This window comes from Gigantopelta aegis, chromosome 3, assembly GCF_016097555.1.
Source record: "Gigantopelta aegis isolate Gae_Host chromosome 3, Gae_host_genome, whole genome shotgun sequence".
Lineage (NCBI taxonomy): Eukaryota > Metazoa > Mollusca > Gastropoda > Neomphalida > Peltospiridae > Gigantopelta > Gigantopelta aegis.
The window spans coordinates 77,004,761-77,024,742 of NC_054701.1; the positions used below are offsets into that span (position 1 = coordinate 77,004,761).

At 38.5% G+C, this 19,982-nt stretch overlaps 1 protein-coding gene across 1 annotated transcript; it reads right to left on the reverse strand.

Annotated features, from left to right (window-relative positions):
• Positions 1–3,562: 3,562 nt before the first annotated feature.
• LOC121368844 (protocadherin-16-like) lies at positions 3,563–7,151 on the reverse strand. The gene is made up of 4 exons (XM_041493593.1): positions 7,097–7,151; positions 6,543–6,671; positions 4,280–5,032; positions 3,563–3,933 (listed from the first exon to the last, which is right to left on the reverse strand). The coding sequence occupies exons 1-4, from the start codon at positions 7,149–7,151 to the stop codon at positions 3,563–3,565; spliced, it is 1,308 nt and encodes a 435-aa protein (XP_041349527.1).
• Positions 7,152–19,982: the final 12,831 nt, after the last annotated feature.

Consider the following 19,982-nt stretch of genomic DNA (forward strand, 5'->3'; position numbering starts at 1 on the left):
CCCCCCCCCCCCCAGATCCGCCTCTGTAGCACATACCACAGCCTTTGATACCACAGTCATGCTGCACTGGCTGGAATGACAAATAGCTCAATGCGGCAAATGTGTTGACTTTTATTGTTCATCTGAACCCCCCCAACCCCCATCTCACGTTTTAACATCCCACTTTGTCATATATACATTTATACATCTATTCAAAATACATTCCCTTGATCCATAATACAATTCACAACTGACTTGCAGTTTCCTCCGTTCATCAAATACAGCACAAACAGCAATATGGAGGAAATGGCTCACCTACTGGTGGCCAGGAATATTTATTCAACTTAGGAAATGGTTCACCTACAGGTGACTGACCGTGAATATTTCTTAGAATTAGATATCAATGTGACAATATATATGACGAGTTGCGCACCAACAAATAAAAATCAAACGTACCGATTATGGAGTATGTGATCACTCCATTTCCATTTGTTGCGGGGTCGTCAGCATCAGTGGCAACGACTGTAGCAACAACACTTGCCCCAGCAGCATCAGCTTCAGACACATCAGTTCCACTAATTAAACATAACATTTTAAAAAGTTGTTAATAATATGATGAAATTTATAACAGGTCTTTATTATATTGGTATACATGTACACCACTTCAACATTTTCCATATATTTTGATGGATACAAGTGTAAACAGGGGTTCTATGAATTAATATATATATATATATATATATATATATATATATATATATATATATTTTTATTTATCTTTATATGGGAAGTGTCGAACAGCTCAGAGGGGGGGTATTTATTCTCATTAGATGATTGACAGGTATTAGAAACCACAGACTTTTAAATCTGCATTAACAACAACAACAACTGTTCTAGAAATGTCTCAAAGAGCACTGCATATCAGATGCCAATCCAAGATGGGGGGTGGGGGGGGGGGGGGTACCACAGGAGACACATTCCCATTAAACATATTCAAGTGCCCCCCACCCATATTTTCTTCTTTCTTTTTCTTTCAGATTAGGCTGCCCTTTTAACAAATTTTTCCTTGTCCCTTTTCCCCTTTTCGTCCCTACTCAAAATATTTCCTGAATCCACGTCTGCATGTATAAGATTGAGTATTACTCAGCCATTCAAAGAGTCAGGCAGGCATTCAGTTATCAATCTGATTGAGTTGAACAGTCATGCTACTCCAAACAAAGTCAGTATAAACTAAATTTATTTTTGGTGTCAGAAAATCTGGTTTATTCTGAGACACGGATTCTCCAAACACATCTCAGGAAGGAAATACGGGCAGGATATGTATCTCTGTGATAGAATGATCACCTAATTATGTACGATGGGCACAGGATGAATTGCCTTAGTGTTTTTCCAATCCCAAACCATGCCCCAAAATTGATGCATCAAAGGCTAAGGTATGTATTTTCAATCTTGTATGTACATCAGGGGTGGGGAAATGCCCTTTTTTCCCGGTCTGGGACCGATTCTCGATCTCTGAGACCGAAATTATTTTTGAAAAACGTGCGTTTGCCGGTCCCACTTTTGTCATTCTTGTCGGTCCGAAGCACCTGTCCATTTCTATTATAGGAACAAATTCCTATCCGCCAATTGGATCGGCCTGCCCAGACATTGGTATCTTGTGCATGATTTAAAATAATAATAAATAAATAAATAGTGGTCAAACTGACTGGTGTTTCAGATGTCTGTGATTTTAAAGTCTGCCATAAGATGATAAGTCGGACCTACAATCAATCTACTGCCACTAGGCTAGACATTTGTCAAAGCCGCTGTGCTGGTCACGAGATAAAACAGGCGTTAACAATAACATCATTCTTGGTGAGAAAGCTACCAAGGTATTACACTCCAATTAAAACAAAGGACCCAGAGTTTGCAACTGGTTACAATCAACACCTGTCAACGCCTGTGTACGGAGCTCTGTCGGGTCGAGTGTCCTAGTCTGAGAAAGAGGCTTTTGTGAAATACAAAGTAACAAACTGCTTGAAATAGCATAAAATATACTGAAATAATCTATAAATGTGTTTCTTGTTGACTCTTCAATGTAGTGTATCAAATAATTATAAAGGACTTTAAAAAAAAAAGAAAAAAAGTTTACACTCTCTTTTTTTTAAAGTGGGAGTGAGCTGGAATAGCTAAACCGGCTATTTTTAGAGCCAGGAGAGGTCAAATGTCATCCAATCGGCGACAACGTTATTAATTGCTTTGTCTAAACATGTGTCAGCTCAAGTTGTCAAACGCTCCAACGGTGTTATTGTTTATTAATTTTCAGGACAGTACTAATACTGGTACTTTTTATACATATATGGGAGTTAAAATGCATAACTTTTATTCCTTTTTTATATTATTTATTCCATTATCATCATTATGTAAAATATATATAATTAGTTTTTTTCACCGATGTGATTAGTTCATCAAGATAAACGTCTCCGGCACTATATTTATTATTGTGATGTTTATTGCGGGTCCAATGAATGTCAAAATGTTAAAAAACGGACCGTAGATGTTTACCTTGGTGAACTACGATGTTCTTTCATGTTTTGATGCTTATCGTTTCACGTTCATGATTCAAGATAAAAATATACAAATGCTACTATGATTTTGTTTTTAAAACACTATTTGGCAAATATCACCTTTTAAATGATTTTATAATTTCTATTTGTATTCCTTTCTTCCACCCCCCCCCCCCTCCCCCCCCGGTAGTGATGACGTGGGACCGATTGACAATTTTATTTTTCCCCACCCCTGATGTACATACAAGAAATTGCTTGCTGCCATCTGTCCCTTTCCCTATCCTTCCCCATATCTCTCTTTCTCCCTCCCATCTCATTGTCTCTCTCTATCTGTACCAACCTCGGTGGCGTCGTGGTAGGCCATCGGTCTACAGGCTGGTAGGTACTGGGTTCGGATCCCAGTCAAGGCATGGGATTATAATCCAGATACCGACTCCAAACCCTGAGTGAGTGCTCCGCAAGGCTCAATGGGTATGTGTAAATCACTTGCACCGACCAGTGATCCATAACTGGTTCAACAAAGGCCATGGTTTGTGCTATCCTGCCTGTGGGAAGCGCAAATAAAAGATCCCTTGCTGCTAATCGGAAGAGTAGCCCATGTAGTGGTGACAGCAGGTTTCCTCTCAAAATCTGTGTGGTCCTTAACCATATGTCTGATGGCATATAACCGTAAATAAAATGTGTTGAGTGCGTCATTAAATAAAACATTTCTTTCTTTCTCTCTATCTGTCTCCAATATCCATCTCTGTCTCCAATAACCATATTTGGCAACACATACAGGTAGTCATAGTATAAAATGTGTTGAGAAACAAGCATTCTGAGAGTACGGTTGTTAAAGCAATACATGTCCCCTACCAAGGCCCAACAATTTTCAAGGGCCATAACTCTGTCAAAAATGGGGATATCACCATGAAAGTTAAACTTGATCTTTAACAATACATGAGGACCGGTAGGAGACTAACAAGCCACATCACTTTATGGAGGAAATGTTTTATTTAATGCCACACTCAACACATTTTATTTATAGTTATATGGCATCAGTACACTTTATGAAAGTCTTGAAATGTCTGTCTGTTTGGGTGTAAAACATACGTGTAGCTAGCAGACGCAAACACCGGAGCGTTATCGTTCTCGTCCAAGACTGTCAGCGTAATAGTCGTAGACACCGTGTTGGTTCCATCAGAGGCAGTCACACTGAAGGTCAAGGTTGCTGATGCTTCCCGGTTAAGGCTGGATGCTAGGATAACGTCCCCGCTTACAGCGTCGATTGTGACCTCAGGGTAGGTGGTGGTAAAGGCGAAGGTGATCTGCCCATCCGCCGTGGCTGAAGAGTCCCCGTCGGTTGCCACCACGGTGATGATTGTAGAGCCGAGCGCAAGACTCTCACTCTTTGACACGGTGTAGGGAGCTGGTGAAATAATAAAAAATATACTGGTTACCATAAAATCTGTCACATGTAACAGATCAATGCAGAAAGAAAGAAATTTATTTTGGCAGCCTTGTCATAGATGGTCTGTGATAGATTGGAAATGTTATAGGAAGTTGGCTTTTGAGGTCATTCAAATTACACAGAAAACATTCAAAGGATTTAAAGAAGTCATTCAGGCTTAGGCTATACAAGACAGACGGAGAATTTTTCTGGGGAAAAGGGTGTAAGGTTTAAAAAGTGCCCTTGTGGTATTCAAAGTTACACTCCAATAGGTTAATTAATTTAAAATAAATTATAAAATAATTCAAGATATTTTAATTCTTACCTCCAGTGAATGCTGGTGTAAACTCATTCACATTCCCTACATTGACCGTGCCTGTTACGTCAATGCTGTTCGTGCCATCGGACACCGATATAACAACATCATATTTAGTCGGACCAGCATCGAAATCCAACACAGCGGACAGTCGGAATATATTTCCGGCCATCTCGAATTTCGTCGAATCGCCGCTGGTCAGCGTGTACGTCAGAGTACCAAAAGCTGCTGTGTCTAAGTCTGTACACGTGAGCGTTCTGATATCATAGGGAGCCGTCTGACTCTCGCTCACCGTTTCTGCAAATGTCATGACCGTGCAGGATGGGGCGTTGTCATTGATGTCATCAACGGTGACGGTTAGAGTGGTTGTGGCAGTGTTGGCCCCTCCCTGCTCCCGTGCCTCTATGATGAGATTATAACTGGAATCTGTTTCTCTGTCCAGATTTCCGATGGTGGTGATGCGACCCGTGCCCGAGTCGATGGCGAACTGGTTCTTAGTGTCTCCCAGCGTGATGACATAGACAAGGATACCGGCTGGAGTGTTTCCGTCGGGGTCGCTGGCAACGACGTCAGACACAGAGGTGGAAATTGCCACATTTTCCAGAAGGGTTTTAGAGAAGGTTCCCGTGAATGTTGGTGGGCCGTCATTCACATCAATGACGTTGACATTTATGGTGACGACTACGGATAGTGCCGGCGTCCCTCCATCTGTCACGGTTATCATAAGGGTGTGAGCGGTGGCCGTAACATAATCCAGATCACCTGTTTGTAGAAAAAAAATCCCACAAATTTGTAAAATGTGTTATATACATATACATGTATATCCAAACTTTTATATTTTACAAATCACATACATGTAGGTCATATATCACAAATATTTATCAGTTACATATCAGTTACATGTGTCACTGTTATTTATATATCTTACACATTCCCATAAATTTGTAAAATGTATTGTACCATCTCATTTCTTCCCAATCTGGCAGCTCCTCTTATCTTTCAACTTTTTTTCGTTGTCCAACTCTACAATCCAGTCCTTGTTTTTCAACCGTAACAGGTGCTTGTCTCTTGTGGCCATCCATGCAACACATCTGCCATTTCCCATCAGCTTTAGCTGTGAGCTTAGTTTGACCACTTTGGAGAGTGTTCAGTAGTTACTTCTGGCATTGTTAAGAGGCACTTGTAACCACCTACTATACTCACCTACTACAGGCAATCATTAGTTAGTGCTGTGGGACATACCAGTTTTATTAGTGGCAGAGGACAAGGATGCCAGGTGGGAGCAGGGAAGTACAGAGAGACTGCCCCAATGGAGAAAGTTTAGACAGGTAGACGATGGTATAGACAGCTCAGAAGACAGAGTCAGAGGAAAGTGACAGACATAGTCAAAACAGATTGACATCATAGGACAAATTATTGGAAAGTTTTTTTATATTAAGATAATGAGAATGGTAGGCAGAGGGTGATAGATTAGAAAGTTGATTGAAAGTGTGAGCCAGCTTTGACTGGATTTGAACCACTAACGTCAGCATGATTGTCCAGCAACTTATCCACTAGACCACAGACCCTCAGGTCAGGTCAGAGTGTTTAATGTGCATTCAGAACAAGCTGTTGTAGCGCATGACTGTCCTGGGCACAGGTGCCAGCATTGGCCGGCTCCTCTGTCCAGAACACACAGAGCTCAAGACCAAGACCAAGACGTTTAACGTGCACATTCAGAGCAAGCTGTTGTAGCACATGCCTGTCCGGCACAGGTGCCGGCCTCGACCAGCTCTTCCATCCAGGACAGGAAAGGGTTGGGGTGAGGGGGAGGAGGGACCGCCTGCACTGGCAGGTGCAAGGGAGCACCAGCAGTCTGACCGTAGCCGGTAACAGGCGGAGGGTGGTACGGTGCTATGTAATTTGGAATAACCCGTAGGATTAAGCCAAAGGGAAATGGGTCTCCATTTTTGATGAAGGAAATTAGGTGCAATTTTGAATGGTCGGTCTAAATGAAAAGGTATGGAGCTACGTATAGGTTTGGAGTTTTAATAGACAGAAAGTAGCTCAGTAATTAGGACCTATGGATGTTGAGGTGTCTCCCTAGGTTGCCCATAGGGCCCTTAAAAGGACCTGATCTCTTCAGATCGTAGCATGACAACCCAACACGGAGCTCACTAAACATTGGTATTTATGGTGCTCCTACAGACAGTAGCTAACAAATGTAATGGAACTTTATATATATTTGGAAACACTAAATACAGAGAACTTTGATGCATAAAGAAGTCCATACTCGTAATTGTTACAACATCAGTTGCCACGCTGAAGTGTGAACCAGGTGACTGTACCATAACATAGGTCAAGGTCGTGCCTTCAGGATCAGTGCACCCTAGAGCAGAAATCACCATCGTAGGGAAGGTTGCTGAAAAAAAAAATAAAAAAATCAGACAGATTGACAGACAAGTGGAAAGAATGACAAACAGCCAGTTTGAGAAATAAACAAAAAATTAACTGAACTGAACTGAACTGAACTGAACTGAACTGAACTGAACTGAATTGAATTGAATTGAATTAAATTAAATTAAATTAAATTAAAAATTAAACTAAACTTAAATTAAATTTTATTAAATTAAATCAAACCAAACAGATTACAATCAAATTTATATAGAAACTGTCATATTCCTTGAGTGAGAGGAAAGAATAAAATTTGCTATATTACACAAAAAAAAGAGTTGAAAACCTTTTTCGAGCAAGTCATTTGGACAAAAATACAACCACAACAACAACTTTTACAATAATAATAATTCATACAAATGGTATAAAAGTAAATAAGCATATGCTACTAACCGATCATGTCATCAACATCAATGTTCCACAGCGTTTGCGTACAAGTTGGTGCCATGTCATTGTAATCAGCTACATTTACTGTCACTGTACCAGTCCCCTGTACATAGATGTTATATCAGTAAAACTATACATATTATATATTCCAAATATTACATACCTTAACAAGCCAGTCCCTACATTTGCTGTCACTGTACCAGTCCCCTGTACATAGATGTTATATCACTAAAGCTTGTGCTATATATTCCAAATATCACATACCTTAACAGGCCCGAAGGAATGAGGGATGGGGGGTGGGGGCTGTCCCCTCAAACTAGAGGATATACTCTAAAAAAAAAGTAGGGGAACTCTAATACGAATTTACAATTGCCAAAATTGTAAGGTATATTAGCTGTGGGGAATGGTTATATGATAATAGTGAATTAATTGGGCAAACATTACAACCGGTAGTTCAGTATTACAGTAGGTTTTATGATCACCAAAGATCTTGAAGGACAATTGGGGTCAGAAGTGAAATGTGAAAGTTGACTTTTTTTATCAGTAAATCACAAATTCAAACAATAAAAATGATTGAAAACAAAACAATAACAACAGAATTAAAAAGATTGACAGAAATAATGTTCCACAGTGATTAATCGACCTTCCTGGAAATGGACAAAATCAAGAATGACACCCCATGCACGTGTATGGGGCAACTGCGTGATGTACATGCAAACTATGGAATGTGTTTCAGTGTGTTGGTAAAACAGACCTGAACGTTCTTTACTAGGACGTCTGTGGTCAAAACGTATGTTTGGTCTAATAGTTGATATTAACATTAATATTTCTGGTTCCCCTACTTTTTTTGAAGAGTATAGATAAAAATACACGTATGACTTGTGTACCCCATCCCACTAGAAGTTGTGTCCTTCCTCCAGATATCGCTCCTATGGGCCTATTTAAATATCACACATATACATTTTATTAATGTTAAAGGTTATAACAATAGGTTATATTATTATGCAAAATATCATTATCAAATTACATATGATTTTATAAATCATATACATGTGTTTTTATATAGAAGTTTTAACAGTGAAATATACATGTAGGTTATATATATCCAAACTTTCACATCACAAGTATATATCAATTACATACCAGTTAAATATGTTTCTGATATTTATATTTATTACATACCTATTTAATCTTACTATAGTGATAAAGACATTTTGAAACTGTGTGATAAATTTATTTTGCATCGCACATATATGCCATTTGGACCACAACTTTTAAATGGGGAATTCCCATTTTATTTTTACTGCAGTTAGCGCCTATTATTTACTTACATCACATCGTATTTGAAACATTACACACGGCTGCCGCAGAGTATGATTCTTAACGTTAAGAAAATCCATGAAAGGAATTTTGATCATAGATTTATCAAAGTGTTGTTATGACGTTTAATTAAAACAAAAAGTTTGTAAAATATAAAAGAAGGTATGTACATTGTTTTCACTTCCTATTTATTGCACTCATTTATTTTGCAAAAGAACATACCATTTGACTGATACGTGGTCACGTGGTATACATTCTTGCACAAAATAAACTTGTGCAATAAATAGGAACCGAAAACAATGTATGTGAAGTTCTGTATATGTCTTACATATTAGTTATACATCAGATACTGAATGTCAAAGGTAAATTATATAAATGGATTGATAATAAACACCAACATAAAACTTCAAACATTAAACTAAAACAGTGTAAAGATATGGGCAAAAATCACTTATATGATTTACATATCAGTTTTATAATACAGGCTGTAATTGACTGAGTTACATATCAGTTTTATAATACAGGCTGTAATTCACTGAGTTACATATCAGTTTTATAATACAGGCTGTAATTGACTGAGTTACATATCAGTTTTATAATACAGGCTGTAATTGACTGAGTTACATATCAGTTTTATAATACAGGCTGTAATTCACTGAGTTACATATCAGTTTTATAATACAGGCTGTAATTCACTGAGTTACATATCAGTTTTATAATACAGGCTGTAATTCACTGAGTTACATATCAGTTTTATAATACAGGTTATAATTCAATGAGTTACGTATCAGTTTTATAATACAAATTATATTTCACTGACTCAGAGTTACACATCAGTTTTATAATACAGGTTACAATTCACTGACTCAGAACTACATATCAGTTTTATAATACAGGTTACAATTCACTGACTCAGAACTACATATCAGTTTTATAATACATGTTTTAATTCACTAAGTTACATACCACGAGCCCTCCTCCATCAGTGGCAGTGACGGTTATCTCGTGATACTTGGACCCGGCTGGCAGTGTGTCGTAATCGAGGCTCTGCGAGAGATAGATCTGTCCAGAGGACACATCAATACTGAACAGAGTGGTGCTCCCCGGGGTTACTGTAAACAACAACAACCAAAAATATCAACAAGAAAACACAAAATACAATGTAAAACAACCATTATACCCACATATGTCATATATAGTTTAGCATCTACCCACAGGACTGGTGTATCTGAGAGTGGGGGGCATGGGTGTGAATGATACCCCCCCCCCCCCAATGTGGGTGGCCCCAGTATAAAACCCTAGCTATGCAAATTAATGCATCTACCCCTATTCATAGACTATATATATACACAAGTATACATGTAAATCATTTAAACACATTAAATATATAGCTTAATATATGTCATTGTACAACTTATACCTAATTATGGATTGGGTGACAGTGGTGGTCAAGGGTGGATCCATGAAATATTTAAGAGAGGGAACCAAGAGCAAAAGAACACATGAAACAACTCCATGAAAACGGTACTTCAATGAAAACTAAATAAATTGTTCCAAAAAAAAGGAGGCTCTTTACCTTTTTTTCAGGTGGGAGACAGAATCTGCTCTTAGCAGTGGTAAAGTATTTTTGACAAAAACCCTGTTTCATTACCTGCCGTGATAGCATATGCTGTTATGCCGTGCGGTGAGTAATCTGTGTCCGTGGCAGCGTACAGGTGGATGGCCGCCCCGGGACTTGTGTTTTCCGCGATGGCCGACGTGCTAAAACTGCCACCGAAGTTTGGCGTGGCCTCATTCACCGGACTGACTGTTATCTTGATGGTCACATAGCCAATATTGGTGCCATCGCTGACCTGGATACCCAGAGTATACGACTGTACCGCAGAGTCATAGTCCACCACTAGAAATAGCCATAGTTATTGTAATGGTATTAATAATAGTAATAGTAATCTGTGAGTACGACTGTACCGCAGAGTCATAGTCCACCACTAGAAATAGCCATATATAGTTATTGTAATGGTATTAATAATAGTAATAGTAATCTGCGAGTACGACTGTACCGCAGAGTCATAGTCCACCACTAGAAATAGCCATATATAGTTATTGTAATGGTATTAATAATAGTAATAGTAACAGTAATAGCCATGATGATAATGAATATAAACACAATAGTAATAATAATCATTACAAAATACTAACAACAACAATAATAATAACAATAATAATAATAATAATAATAATAATAATAATAATAATAATAATAATAAACACAATAGTAATAATGCTCATCACATAAAAATAAATAAACAAATAATAATTATAATATTTAAAAAAGCTCACAATAATAATGTTAATAATCATAATTGAATAAATAAACAAATAAATAATTAAAATAAATGAATAACTCTGGATATAACCAGATGTAATCCTCCATATTTATCTTTAAAAAATTTGGTTCAGCTATAAATAAATAAATATTGATAGATACATGTAGATGGATGGACAGACAAACAACAGACAGACAGACAGACAGACAGGCAGACAGTGACAGACAGACAGATAAATAGATAGATAGACAGACAAACAAACAAAACAAAAAGTTTGTTTTGTTTAACAACACATCTAGAGCATAGTCATTAATTAATCATCGGCTATAGGGTTAAAAAGTTCAAGTTAGATAGTTTAATTAAAACAATATTGTAAACTGTACAACCGAATAAAATGTGCCAAATTGTACCTGCACTAAGAGTGACAGCCCCTGTGGCACTGTCAACTGCAAATTTGTTTGAAGAGTCGCCAGATATTTCTGTGTAGGTCAAGGTGTCTGAGGTATCTAGGTCACTACACGTTGGCGTGGCAACCTGTGGCAAAATGCAGAATTAAATATGAAATATATATTTTTATTTACTAACAAAAACTGCTTTCTCAAAAAACTTTAATTTAAAAATCTCTTTTCTCCTAAAACTGTAGATTGTTATGATAAAAATGTAAAGATCATAGGCATACAAGCTTCCATTTTTGTAGAGGGCTTTTACCCGAATTAAACGAAAATGCCCGAATCTGCATCACAACATTTATTCCTATTAGCATTACTACCAAACAGCTATATAGCATTGTAAACCAACGAAAGAAAGAAATGTTTTATTTAATGACTCCCTCAACACATATGGCATCAGATATATGGTTAAAGACCACACAGATACTGAGAGAGGAAACCCACTGTCATCACTTCATGGGCTACTCTTTTTCGATTAGCAGCAAGGGATCTTTTATATGCACCATCCCACAGAGTGGATAGTACATACCATGGCCTTTGTTACACCAGTTGTGGAGAAACCAACGGGGATCGATCCTAGACTGACTGCACATCAAGTGAACCCTTTACCACTGGGCTATGTCACACCCAGATCACTACAGATCTTTACAATGATTACAACTAATTTTGAGAGTGGAATGATGATACCTGGTAATACATGGTAAAAAAAAAACCTGGGAAAAAAATGTTTTTAAAAAAGCAAAAAAAAAGAAGAGACAATTTCATCATCAACACAGTAACTTTCTCAACATAACTTTGAGCTGCATTTACTTGGTTTCTGACGTCAACTTAAGTTTAGGTTTTTCCGTGTGTGACAACCATTTTATATCATAACAAATTACTATGTTATATTATAGCACTCACTGCATCATTGACGCTTGCAGATTCCAAAAGACTGACATACACAACAGAGGGAGAACATGATGGTGTGTTGCCATTGACATCGGTGACCGTTACCGTGACAGTCGTCGTGGCAACCTTCGGAGTGGCGCCGCCATCTGTGGCCGTGACTTCCAGTGTGTAACTCGGTGTTCCTGAAAAGCTGAGGGCATTCTGTGATGTGATGACTCCCGTAGATGGGTCTATTGTGAAGTCAGTGTTCGTGTTTCCATCTGTGAAATGTTAATTCAAAATAATTGTAATTAAGGATTGTCTGTTATTTCTTTTACGTTCATCGGGGTATGAAAAAAAAAAAATCATCTGCAAAATGTGTGAATTGGTGAAGCTGTTCTCACATAAGTTTGCAGATGATTTTTTTGTTCATGCCCCAATGAACGTAAAATAAATAACAGACAATACTTATAATTACATCTGAATTATACTTACTAATAATAACACTAAAAAGGTCATACTTTATTTTGAATTATTTTTGGTCCATAAATAATAATGCTCAATAAGACAACTTACCTATATAAAATGATGTCATCAGATATGAAGTTCCCTGACAATGTCATGTCTGGACCAATGGGATGACATTATATTGTAATTAATGTAATGGAAATTTATTTATTTATAGTTATAGCTGGCAAAAATAGTGAAATAGCAACCTATACACAACATAAGCTATCAGTACACATAAATACATAACACTCCGAAGTCATATGATGACATCATCGATTACCAGAACCTCAACCAAAGGAGATCAGTCCAGCTTTTTTTTCACTTTATTTTTCAAATTGACATACAAAATTCACAACTTCATTCTTGTAGTAAATATATAGTTATATAATAAATGTAGTTAAGGTATACTGTCATGTCCTAATTAATTTTTAATATGCTCAAGCTAAACAAGCAATATTTATTCAGTATAACATACAAAATTCATAACGTCTTTCTTTTTATTCATTATATTTGTCAAATCAAATTAATAGATTTTAAACTCATAATTCCTATATAAAAATGTAATTTTTTGTTATATTGACCAGAACACAAACGTTTATTTTCATATAAAGTAACAATGTAAAGAATATACAAATGACAATCTATAGTCTGTCCCATCCTCCTACAAAAATGTTTTTTTGTAAATAATTTGGTTTAACAAAAACAAAATGGGATTGATCAAAAGGCTTAGCCTATATTAAGACCTCTCCCTACATTTTACATGCAAATACATGTTTAAACACCACAGACGTACATAGTAGACTTGAACAAAGAGGAAGAAAAGGAGAAGGGGTAGAGAAAAGGGTGTGGATATAGTGAGTAGATACATGTTTAAACACCACAGACTTACATAGTAGACTTGAACAAAGAGGAAGAAAAGGAGAAGGGGTAGAGAAAAGGGTGTGGATATAGTGAGTAGATACATGTTTAAACACCACAGACTTACATAGTAGACTTGAACAAAGAGGAAGAAAAGGAGAAGGGGTAGAGAAAAGGATGTGGATATAGTGAGTAGATACATGTTTAAACACCACAGACTTACATAGTAGACTTGAACAAAGAGGAAGAAAAGGAGAAGGGGTAGAGAAAAGGATGTGGATATAGTGAGTAGATACATGTTTAAACACCACAAACTTACATAGTAGACTTGAACAAAGAGGAAGAAAAGGAGAAGGGGTAGAGAAAAGGGTGTGGATATAGTGAGTAGATACATGTTTAAACACCACAGACTTGCATAGTAGACTTGAACAAAGAGGAAGAAAAGGAGAAGGGGTAGAGAAAAGGATGTGGATATAGTGAGTAGATACATGTTTAAACACCACAGACTTACATAGTAGACTTGAACAAAGAGGAAGAAAAGGAGAAGGGGTAGAGAAAAGGGTGTGGATATAGTGAGCAGACAACTACAGAACGTTTACATTGGATTGGGGAATTTCTAGCCTAAAATTAGTGTAAACTTGCTAAATAATTTCAGTTTGGTTTGACATAAGAAGAAAAGTAAAAGAGTTTTGTAAATAACAAAAAACCCACTATTTTTGTGTGCAGTTTAGAAAACAATCGGCTCAGAAATAAATAATTTGTAGTAAATTCCATAGTATAAAAAAGGCCTTTCCTGTGGAAAGGACAATAGTCAAAGCGGCTGAGTCTATCAGACTTGAGACCAATGATAAATGGCTAATACTGCCAGTAGTTTTTCACTTTTCTTTAAACAGTCAATATAAGGTCTGTACAAACAGTGGTTGCAGGATACAAATATATGTACTGGGATTGTATTAAATCTATGGAGGAAAAGTTAAAGTTTGTTTTGTTTAACATCACCACTAGAGCACACTGATTTATTAATCATCAGCTAATGGATGTCATACATTGATAATTTTAACATACAGTCTTAGAGAGGAAACCCGCTATATTTTTTTCATTAGTAGCAAGGGATCTTTGATATGCACCCTCCAACAGACAGAATAGCACATACCACAGACAGGATAGCACATACCACAGCTTTTGATATACCAGTTGTGGTGCAGTGTCTGAAACGAAAACCCCCCCCAGCCCAATGGACCCATCGATGAGGATCGATCCCAGACCAACTACACATCAGGTGAGAGCTTTATTAATGGGCTACGTCCCTCCTATTCTATTCAGGATTTCACCTACTTGTAATAGAGAATGTGATATCTCCATCGGCACCAACGTCAAGATCTGTAGCAGCGACTGTTGCTATGACAGTGCCAACCGCTGCTGATTCAGGGAACTGAAAAAAAGAAACTAGTTCTGCATGACAAGATGACAAGCAATAAATAATTCCTAGTAATGTAGTAATCAGATGGAAGGAAATGTTTTATTTAACGACGCACTCAACACATTTTATTTAAGGTTATATGGCATCAGACAAAAGGTTAAGGACCACACAGATATTGAGAGAGGAAACCCGCTGTCGCCACTTCATGGGCTACTCTTTTTGATTAGCAGCAAGGGATCTTTTATATGCACCATCCCACAGACAGGGTAGTACATTCCACAGCCGTTGATATACGAGTTGTGGTGCACTGGCTGGAATGAGAAATAGCTCAATGGGCCCACCGACGAGGACCGATCCCACACTGACTGTGCATCAAGCGAGCGCTTTACCACTGGGCTACTTCCCGCCCCTAATCAGATGGAGTCACACAATGAAAGTTAAATGGACATGGTGTGACATAAAAGGTTTGGCTATACATCATATAGGCTGATGTTTATCTCCAATAGTAAGTGTACAAGTTTGTTCACCCATAGGGAGAGATCGGGATGGGAGGGAAGAAGAGGAAGAGAGATGCAGTTAAAAAGTTTGTTTTGTTTAACAACACCACTGGAGCACATTGATTTATTTATCATCAGCTATTGGATGTCAAACATTTGGTAATTTCGAAATATGGTCTTAGAAAGGAAACCCACTACATTTTCTCCATTAGTAGCAAGAGATCTTTTATATGCACCATCCCACAGACAGAGAGACAGACACACACACACACACAGACAAAGATAGAATATAGATATAAATTAGCAAACAGAAATGTGAATTATTTTCTTACAGGTGTAGCACCAAAAGTAGGGATGTGTTCATGCTGTGCTGTGATTGTGAGAGAGGGAGGAAGGGGTGGAGAGATAGAAACAGACAAAGACACACACACACACACACACACACACACACACACACACAGAGACACACACACACACACAGAGAGAGACACACACACACACACAGGCACACAAACTGAAATGTGTATTATTTTCTTACAGAAGGTGTTGCTGTAGGTGTTGTAGCACCAAACGTAGGGGTGTGTTCATTCTCCGCTGTGATCGACACTGTCACTGATGCTGTACCAGTCAATTCTGGTGCACCGCCATCTGTGGCTATGACCACGAGGGTGTAGAAGGCAGGGTGGTTGTCAGGCTGATCCAGATTGATGGAACTCTTAAACTGAAGCAACCCGGGCGTCCCTGCGCTGAACTCAAATTTAGCCGTGTCTCCACTTTGTATAGAATATGTAATAGTCGCAGACTGATCAGCGTCTGATGCAGCCACCGTCACAACACTGGTTGCTGCTGCAACCGCTGACTCAAGAAACGTACCGCCGTTATAGCTGGCAGACCCAAACACCGGGACGTTGTCATTGTAGTCAGTGAGCGTGACGCGGATGGTGTTGCTGCTGCTTTTTGGAGTGGCCCCGCCATCAGTGGCAAGGATGACGATGTCGTAATAAGCTGCGGTTTTCTCGGTCTAGCGATTGTTTCGTTGACAAGACCCTAGTGCCAGAGTCCAGTCCGAAGAGTCCAGTCACCGCACCACTCGTGTCTGAATAATTAAATCACATGCAAATACTGAAGTCCTAATCAAAATTATGTCCAACCATTCCGGTTTTAAAAATTTATTTCATTATGATGACCTTTTATTCTATATAAACAACAGACATAATAAACAGCTGTTTACAGTGGCGGATCCAGAAAATCCATTTGGGGGGGGGGGGGGGGGGGCATTGACATGAGGCGGAATGTCATCAGAACTTTGGAGGAGGTTTGGAGGGGGATGATAATTAATATATAATAAAATTATAACTGTCACAAAATGTAGGAGGGGGAATCTGAAAGTACATTGTAGCTGAGATAATCGTGCATACATTTATCTCTTGAAAAACAATCTGGTGGGATGGACAGAAGGTGAAGTTCTATTTAACCTGCAAGGTCTAAAAAATGGACTGGGTTTTTGTTTCTAGCAGATCGTTATTTCAAGCCCTGCAATTAGTACAGGAAATGCCAAACTAACCAGCCTGGTGTTACAGACTGAATGGTGTACGTAATCATGCCAAACTAACCAGCCTGGTGTTACGGACTGAATGGTGTACGTAATTGCGCCAAACTAACCAGCCTGGTGTTACGGACTGAATGGTGTACGTAATCATGCCAAACTAACCAGCCTGGTGTTACGGACTGAATGGTGTACGTAACCATGCCAAACTAACCAGCCTGGTGTTACGGACTGAATGGTGTACGTAACCATGCCAAACTAACCAGCCTGGTGTTACGGACTGAATGGTGTCCGTAATCGCGCCAAACTAACCAGCCTGGTGTTACGGACTGAATGGTGTCCGTAATCGCGCCAAACTAACCAGCCTGTTGTTACGGACTGAATGGTGTACGTAATCGCGCCAAACTAACCAACCTGGTGTTACGGACTGAATGGTGTACGTAATCGCGCCAAACTAACCAACCTGGTGTTACGGACTGAATGGTGTACGTAATCGCGCCAAACTAACCAACCTGGTGTTACGGACTGAATGGTGTACGTAATCGCGCCAAACTAACCAACCTGGTGTTACGGACTGAATGGTGTACGTAATCGCGCCAAACTAACCAACCTGGTGTTACGGACTGAATGGTGTACGTAATCGCGCCAAACTAACCAGCCTGGTGTTACGGACTGAATGGTGTACGTAATCGCGCCAAACTAACCAGCCTGGTGTCACGGACTGAATGGTGTACGTAATCGCGCCAAACTAACCAGCCTGGTGTCACGGACTGAATGGTGTACGTAATCGCGCCAAACTAACCAGCCTGGTGTTACGGACTGAATGGTGTACGTAATCGCGCCAAACTAACCAGCCTGGTGTTACGGACTGAATGGTGTACGTAATCGCGCCAAACTAACCAACCTGGTGTTACGGACTGAATGGTGTACGTAATCGCGCCAAACTAACCAACCTGGTGTTACGGACCGAATGGTGTACGTAATCGCGCCAAACTAACCAACCTGGTGTTACGGACCGAATGGTGTACGTAATCGCGCCAAACTAACCAACCTGGTGTTACGGACCGAATGGTGTACGTAATCGCGCCAAACTAACCAACCTGGTGTTACGGACCGAATGGTGTACGTAATCGCGCCAAACTAACCAACCTGGTGTTACGGACCGAATGGTGTACGTAATCGCGCCAAACTAACCAACCTGGTGTTACGGACCGAATGGTGTACGTAATCGCTCCATCAGTGCCAGTGTCTGTGTCTGTAGCTGTCACTGTCACAATGGATGTTCCCACAGCAACATTCTCCACAAGAGCATACGTTCCCCCTGCAGGAACAGGTGCTCCAAATGTGGGTGTGCCTTCATTAACGGGCAAAATCTACAAAATAAATCTGCTTTTAAGCAAGAAAGAAATGGTGAAACATTCCTGATATGGTAATAAGCATGGACCAACTAAAACTGTTTTAAAAAAGGAATTCCGCAGAATTAAATGTCTCATCTACCAGAAACATTTGGTGCACTGTGATGAACATCCATAGGTGCAACTATAAACCAAATTTCACTGACCTAGGTCTTACAGTTTGTGAGAAACTGATCTAAATGTGAAACTTTAATGAAAACACTCTAACACAAAATTTGACTCTGCCACTGTCGGAAAATTAAAACGTAATATTTTCTTTTTGCTTTATAAAGGTGAGAGAAAAAACTAGCAAACAAAATATAATGACTGCATGTTCATCATATTAAATTAATATATGTTTTATGCTTTTATTGAAAATGGTATTGATTTTTAACAGAAATAACAGATGAATAATACACTCTTTCTTTTTCTTTTTTTTATTGACGGGCTATCCTATCAACTTAAAATGTATGTAAAAAGTGTAAACGTAAAAGGTGTAAATATAAAAAAAATCGAGATTTCTTAATATATTGCACTACCTGTTGACAGCCTAAATCACAACTGTATCAAATGAAAAAATATTGTTTAAAGAAGGAAGGAAATGTTTTATTTAATGACGCACTCAACACATTTTATTTACGGTTATATGGCGTCAGGCATATGGTTAAGGACCACACAGATATTGAGAGAGGAAACCCGCTGTCGCCACTTCATGCAATACTCTTTTCAATTAGAAGCAAGGGATCTTTTATGTGCACCATCCCACAGACAGGATAGTACATACCACGGCCTTTAAATTGTTACACCAGTTGTGGAGCCATGACTGGAATGAGAAATAGCCCAGTGGGCCCACCAACAGGGATCGACCCTACACCAACTGCGAATCATGCAAACTCTTTATCATTGGGCTGTTGCCTGCCCCAAATATTGTTTAAAGTAAGAGATAATTAATTTCATTTTACAAGAAAATACACTCATACTATTTTGTAATATGATTACGTATATATTTGTGTATCAACCTTGCATTTGTATTGTATTGCTTTGTCATACAGGACCTATAACAACCAAAATGTATTTAATAATATTAAACTATTAATCGTACCTTAAATGGAAACTGAATATTGATTAATACTAATTAAACAATAGGTAAGGAATTCCATATTGTAAGAAATGTCTGCAGTACAATAGATTATTACTGTTAATTTGTGCAGTGTGTATATATCTACTGTATTACTTATACACATGTACAGCAGATTACTCTTACAACGAACCGGAAGGGACCATGATAGTTCGTTATAGCAGTGGTTCGTTGTGCGGAGTAGAGCGGATAATTTTGTCATGCTCGTATACCATGAAGGTTTCATAGCATGTGTGTCCTGGGCCCCATCTCTGGATAGGCAGAGACCAGATCGTTCGTTGTACACAGTTTGCATAAGTTGGTTATTAATGTATACAGAGATAAAACAGGATACTTTACGATCAGTTCGTTCTATGCAGTAGTTTGTTCTAAGCATGTTCGTTATAAGTGTACTTTACTGTACTGCCAATTCGTTTGATTACTTTCTTAGATTCTACAACAAATAATGACAAAAGTCATGTTGCTATTTTACATACTGATACAACAAGAGTTGCTGTTCCTGTCAGTGGACTCGTTCCGCCGTCCACAGCGTTGATAATTAGGGTGTACGAGGTCTTCGTTTC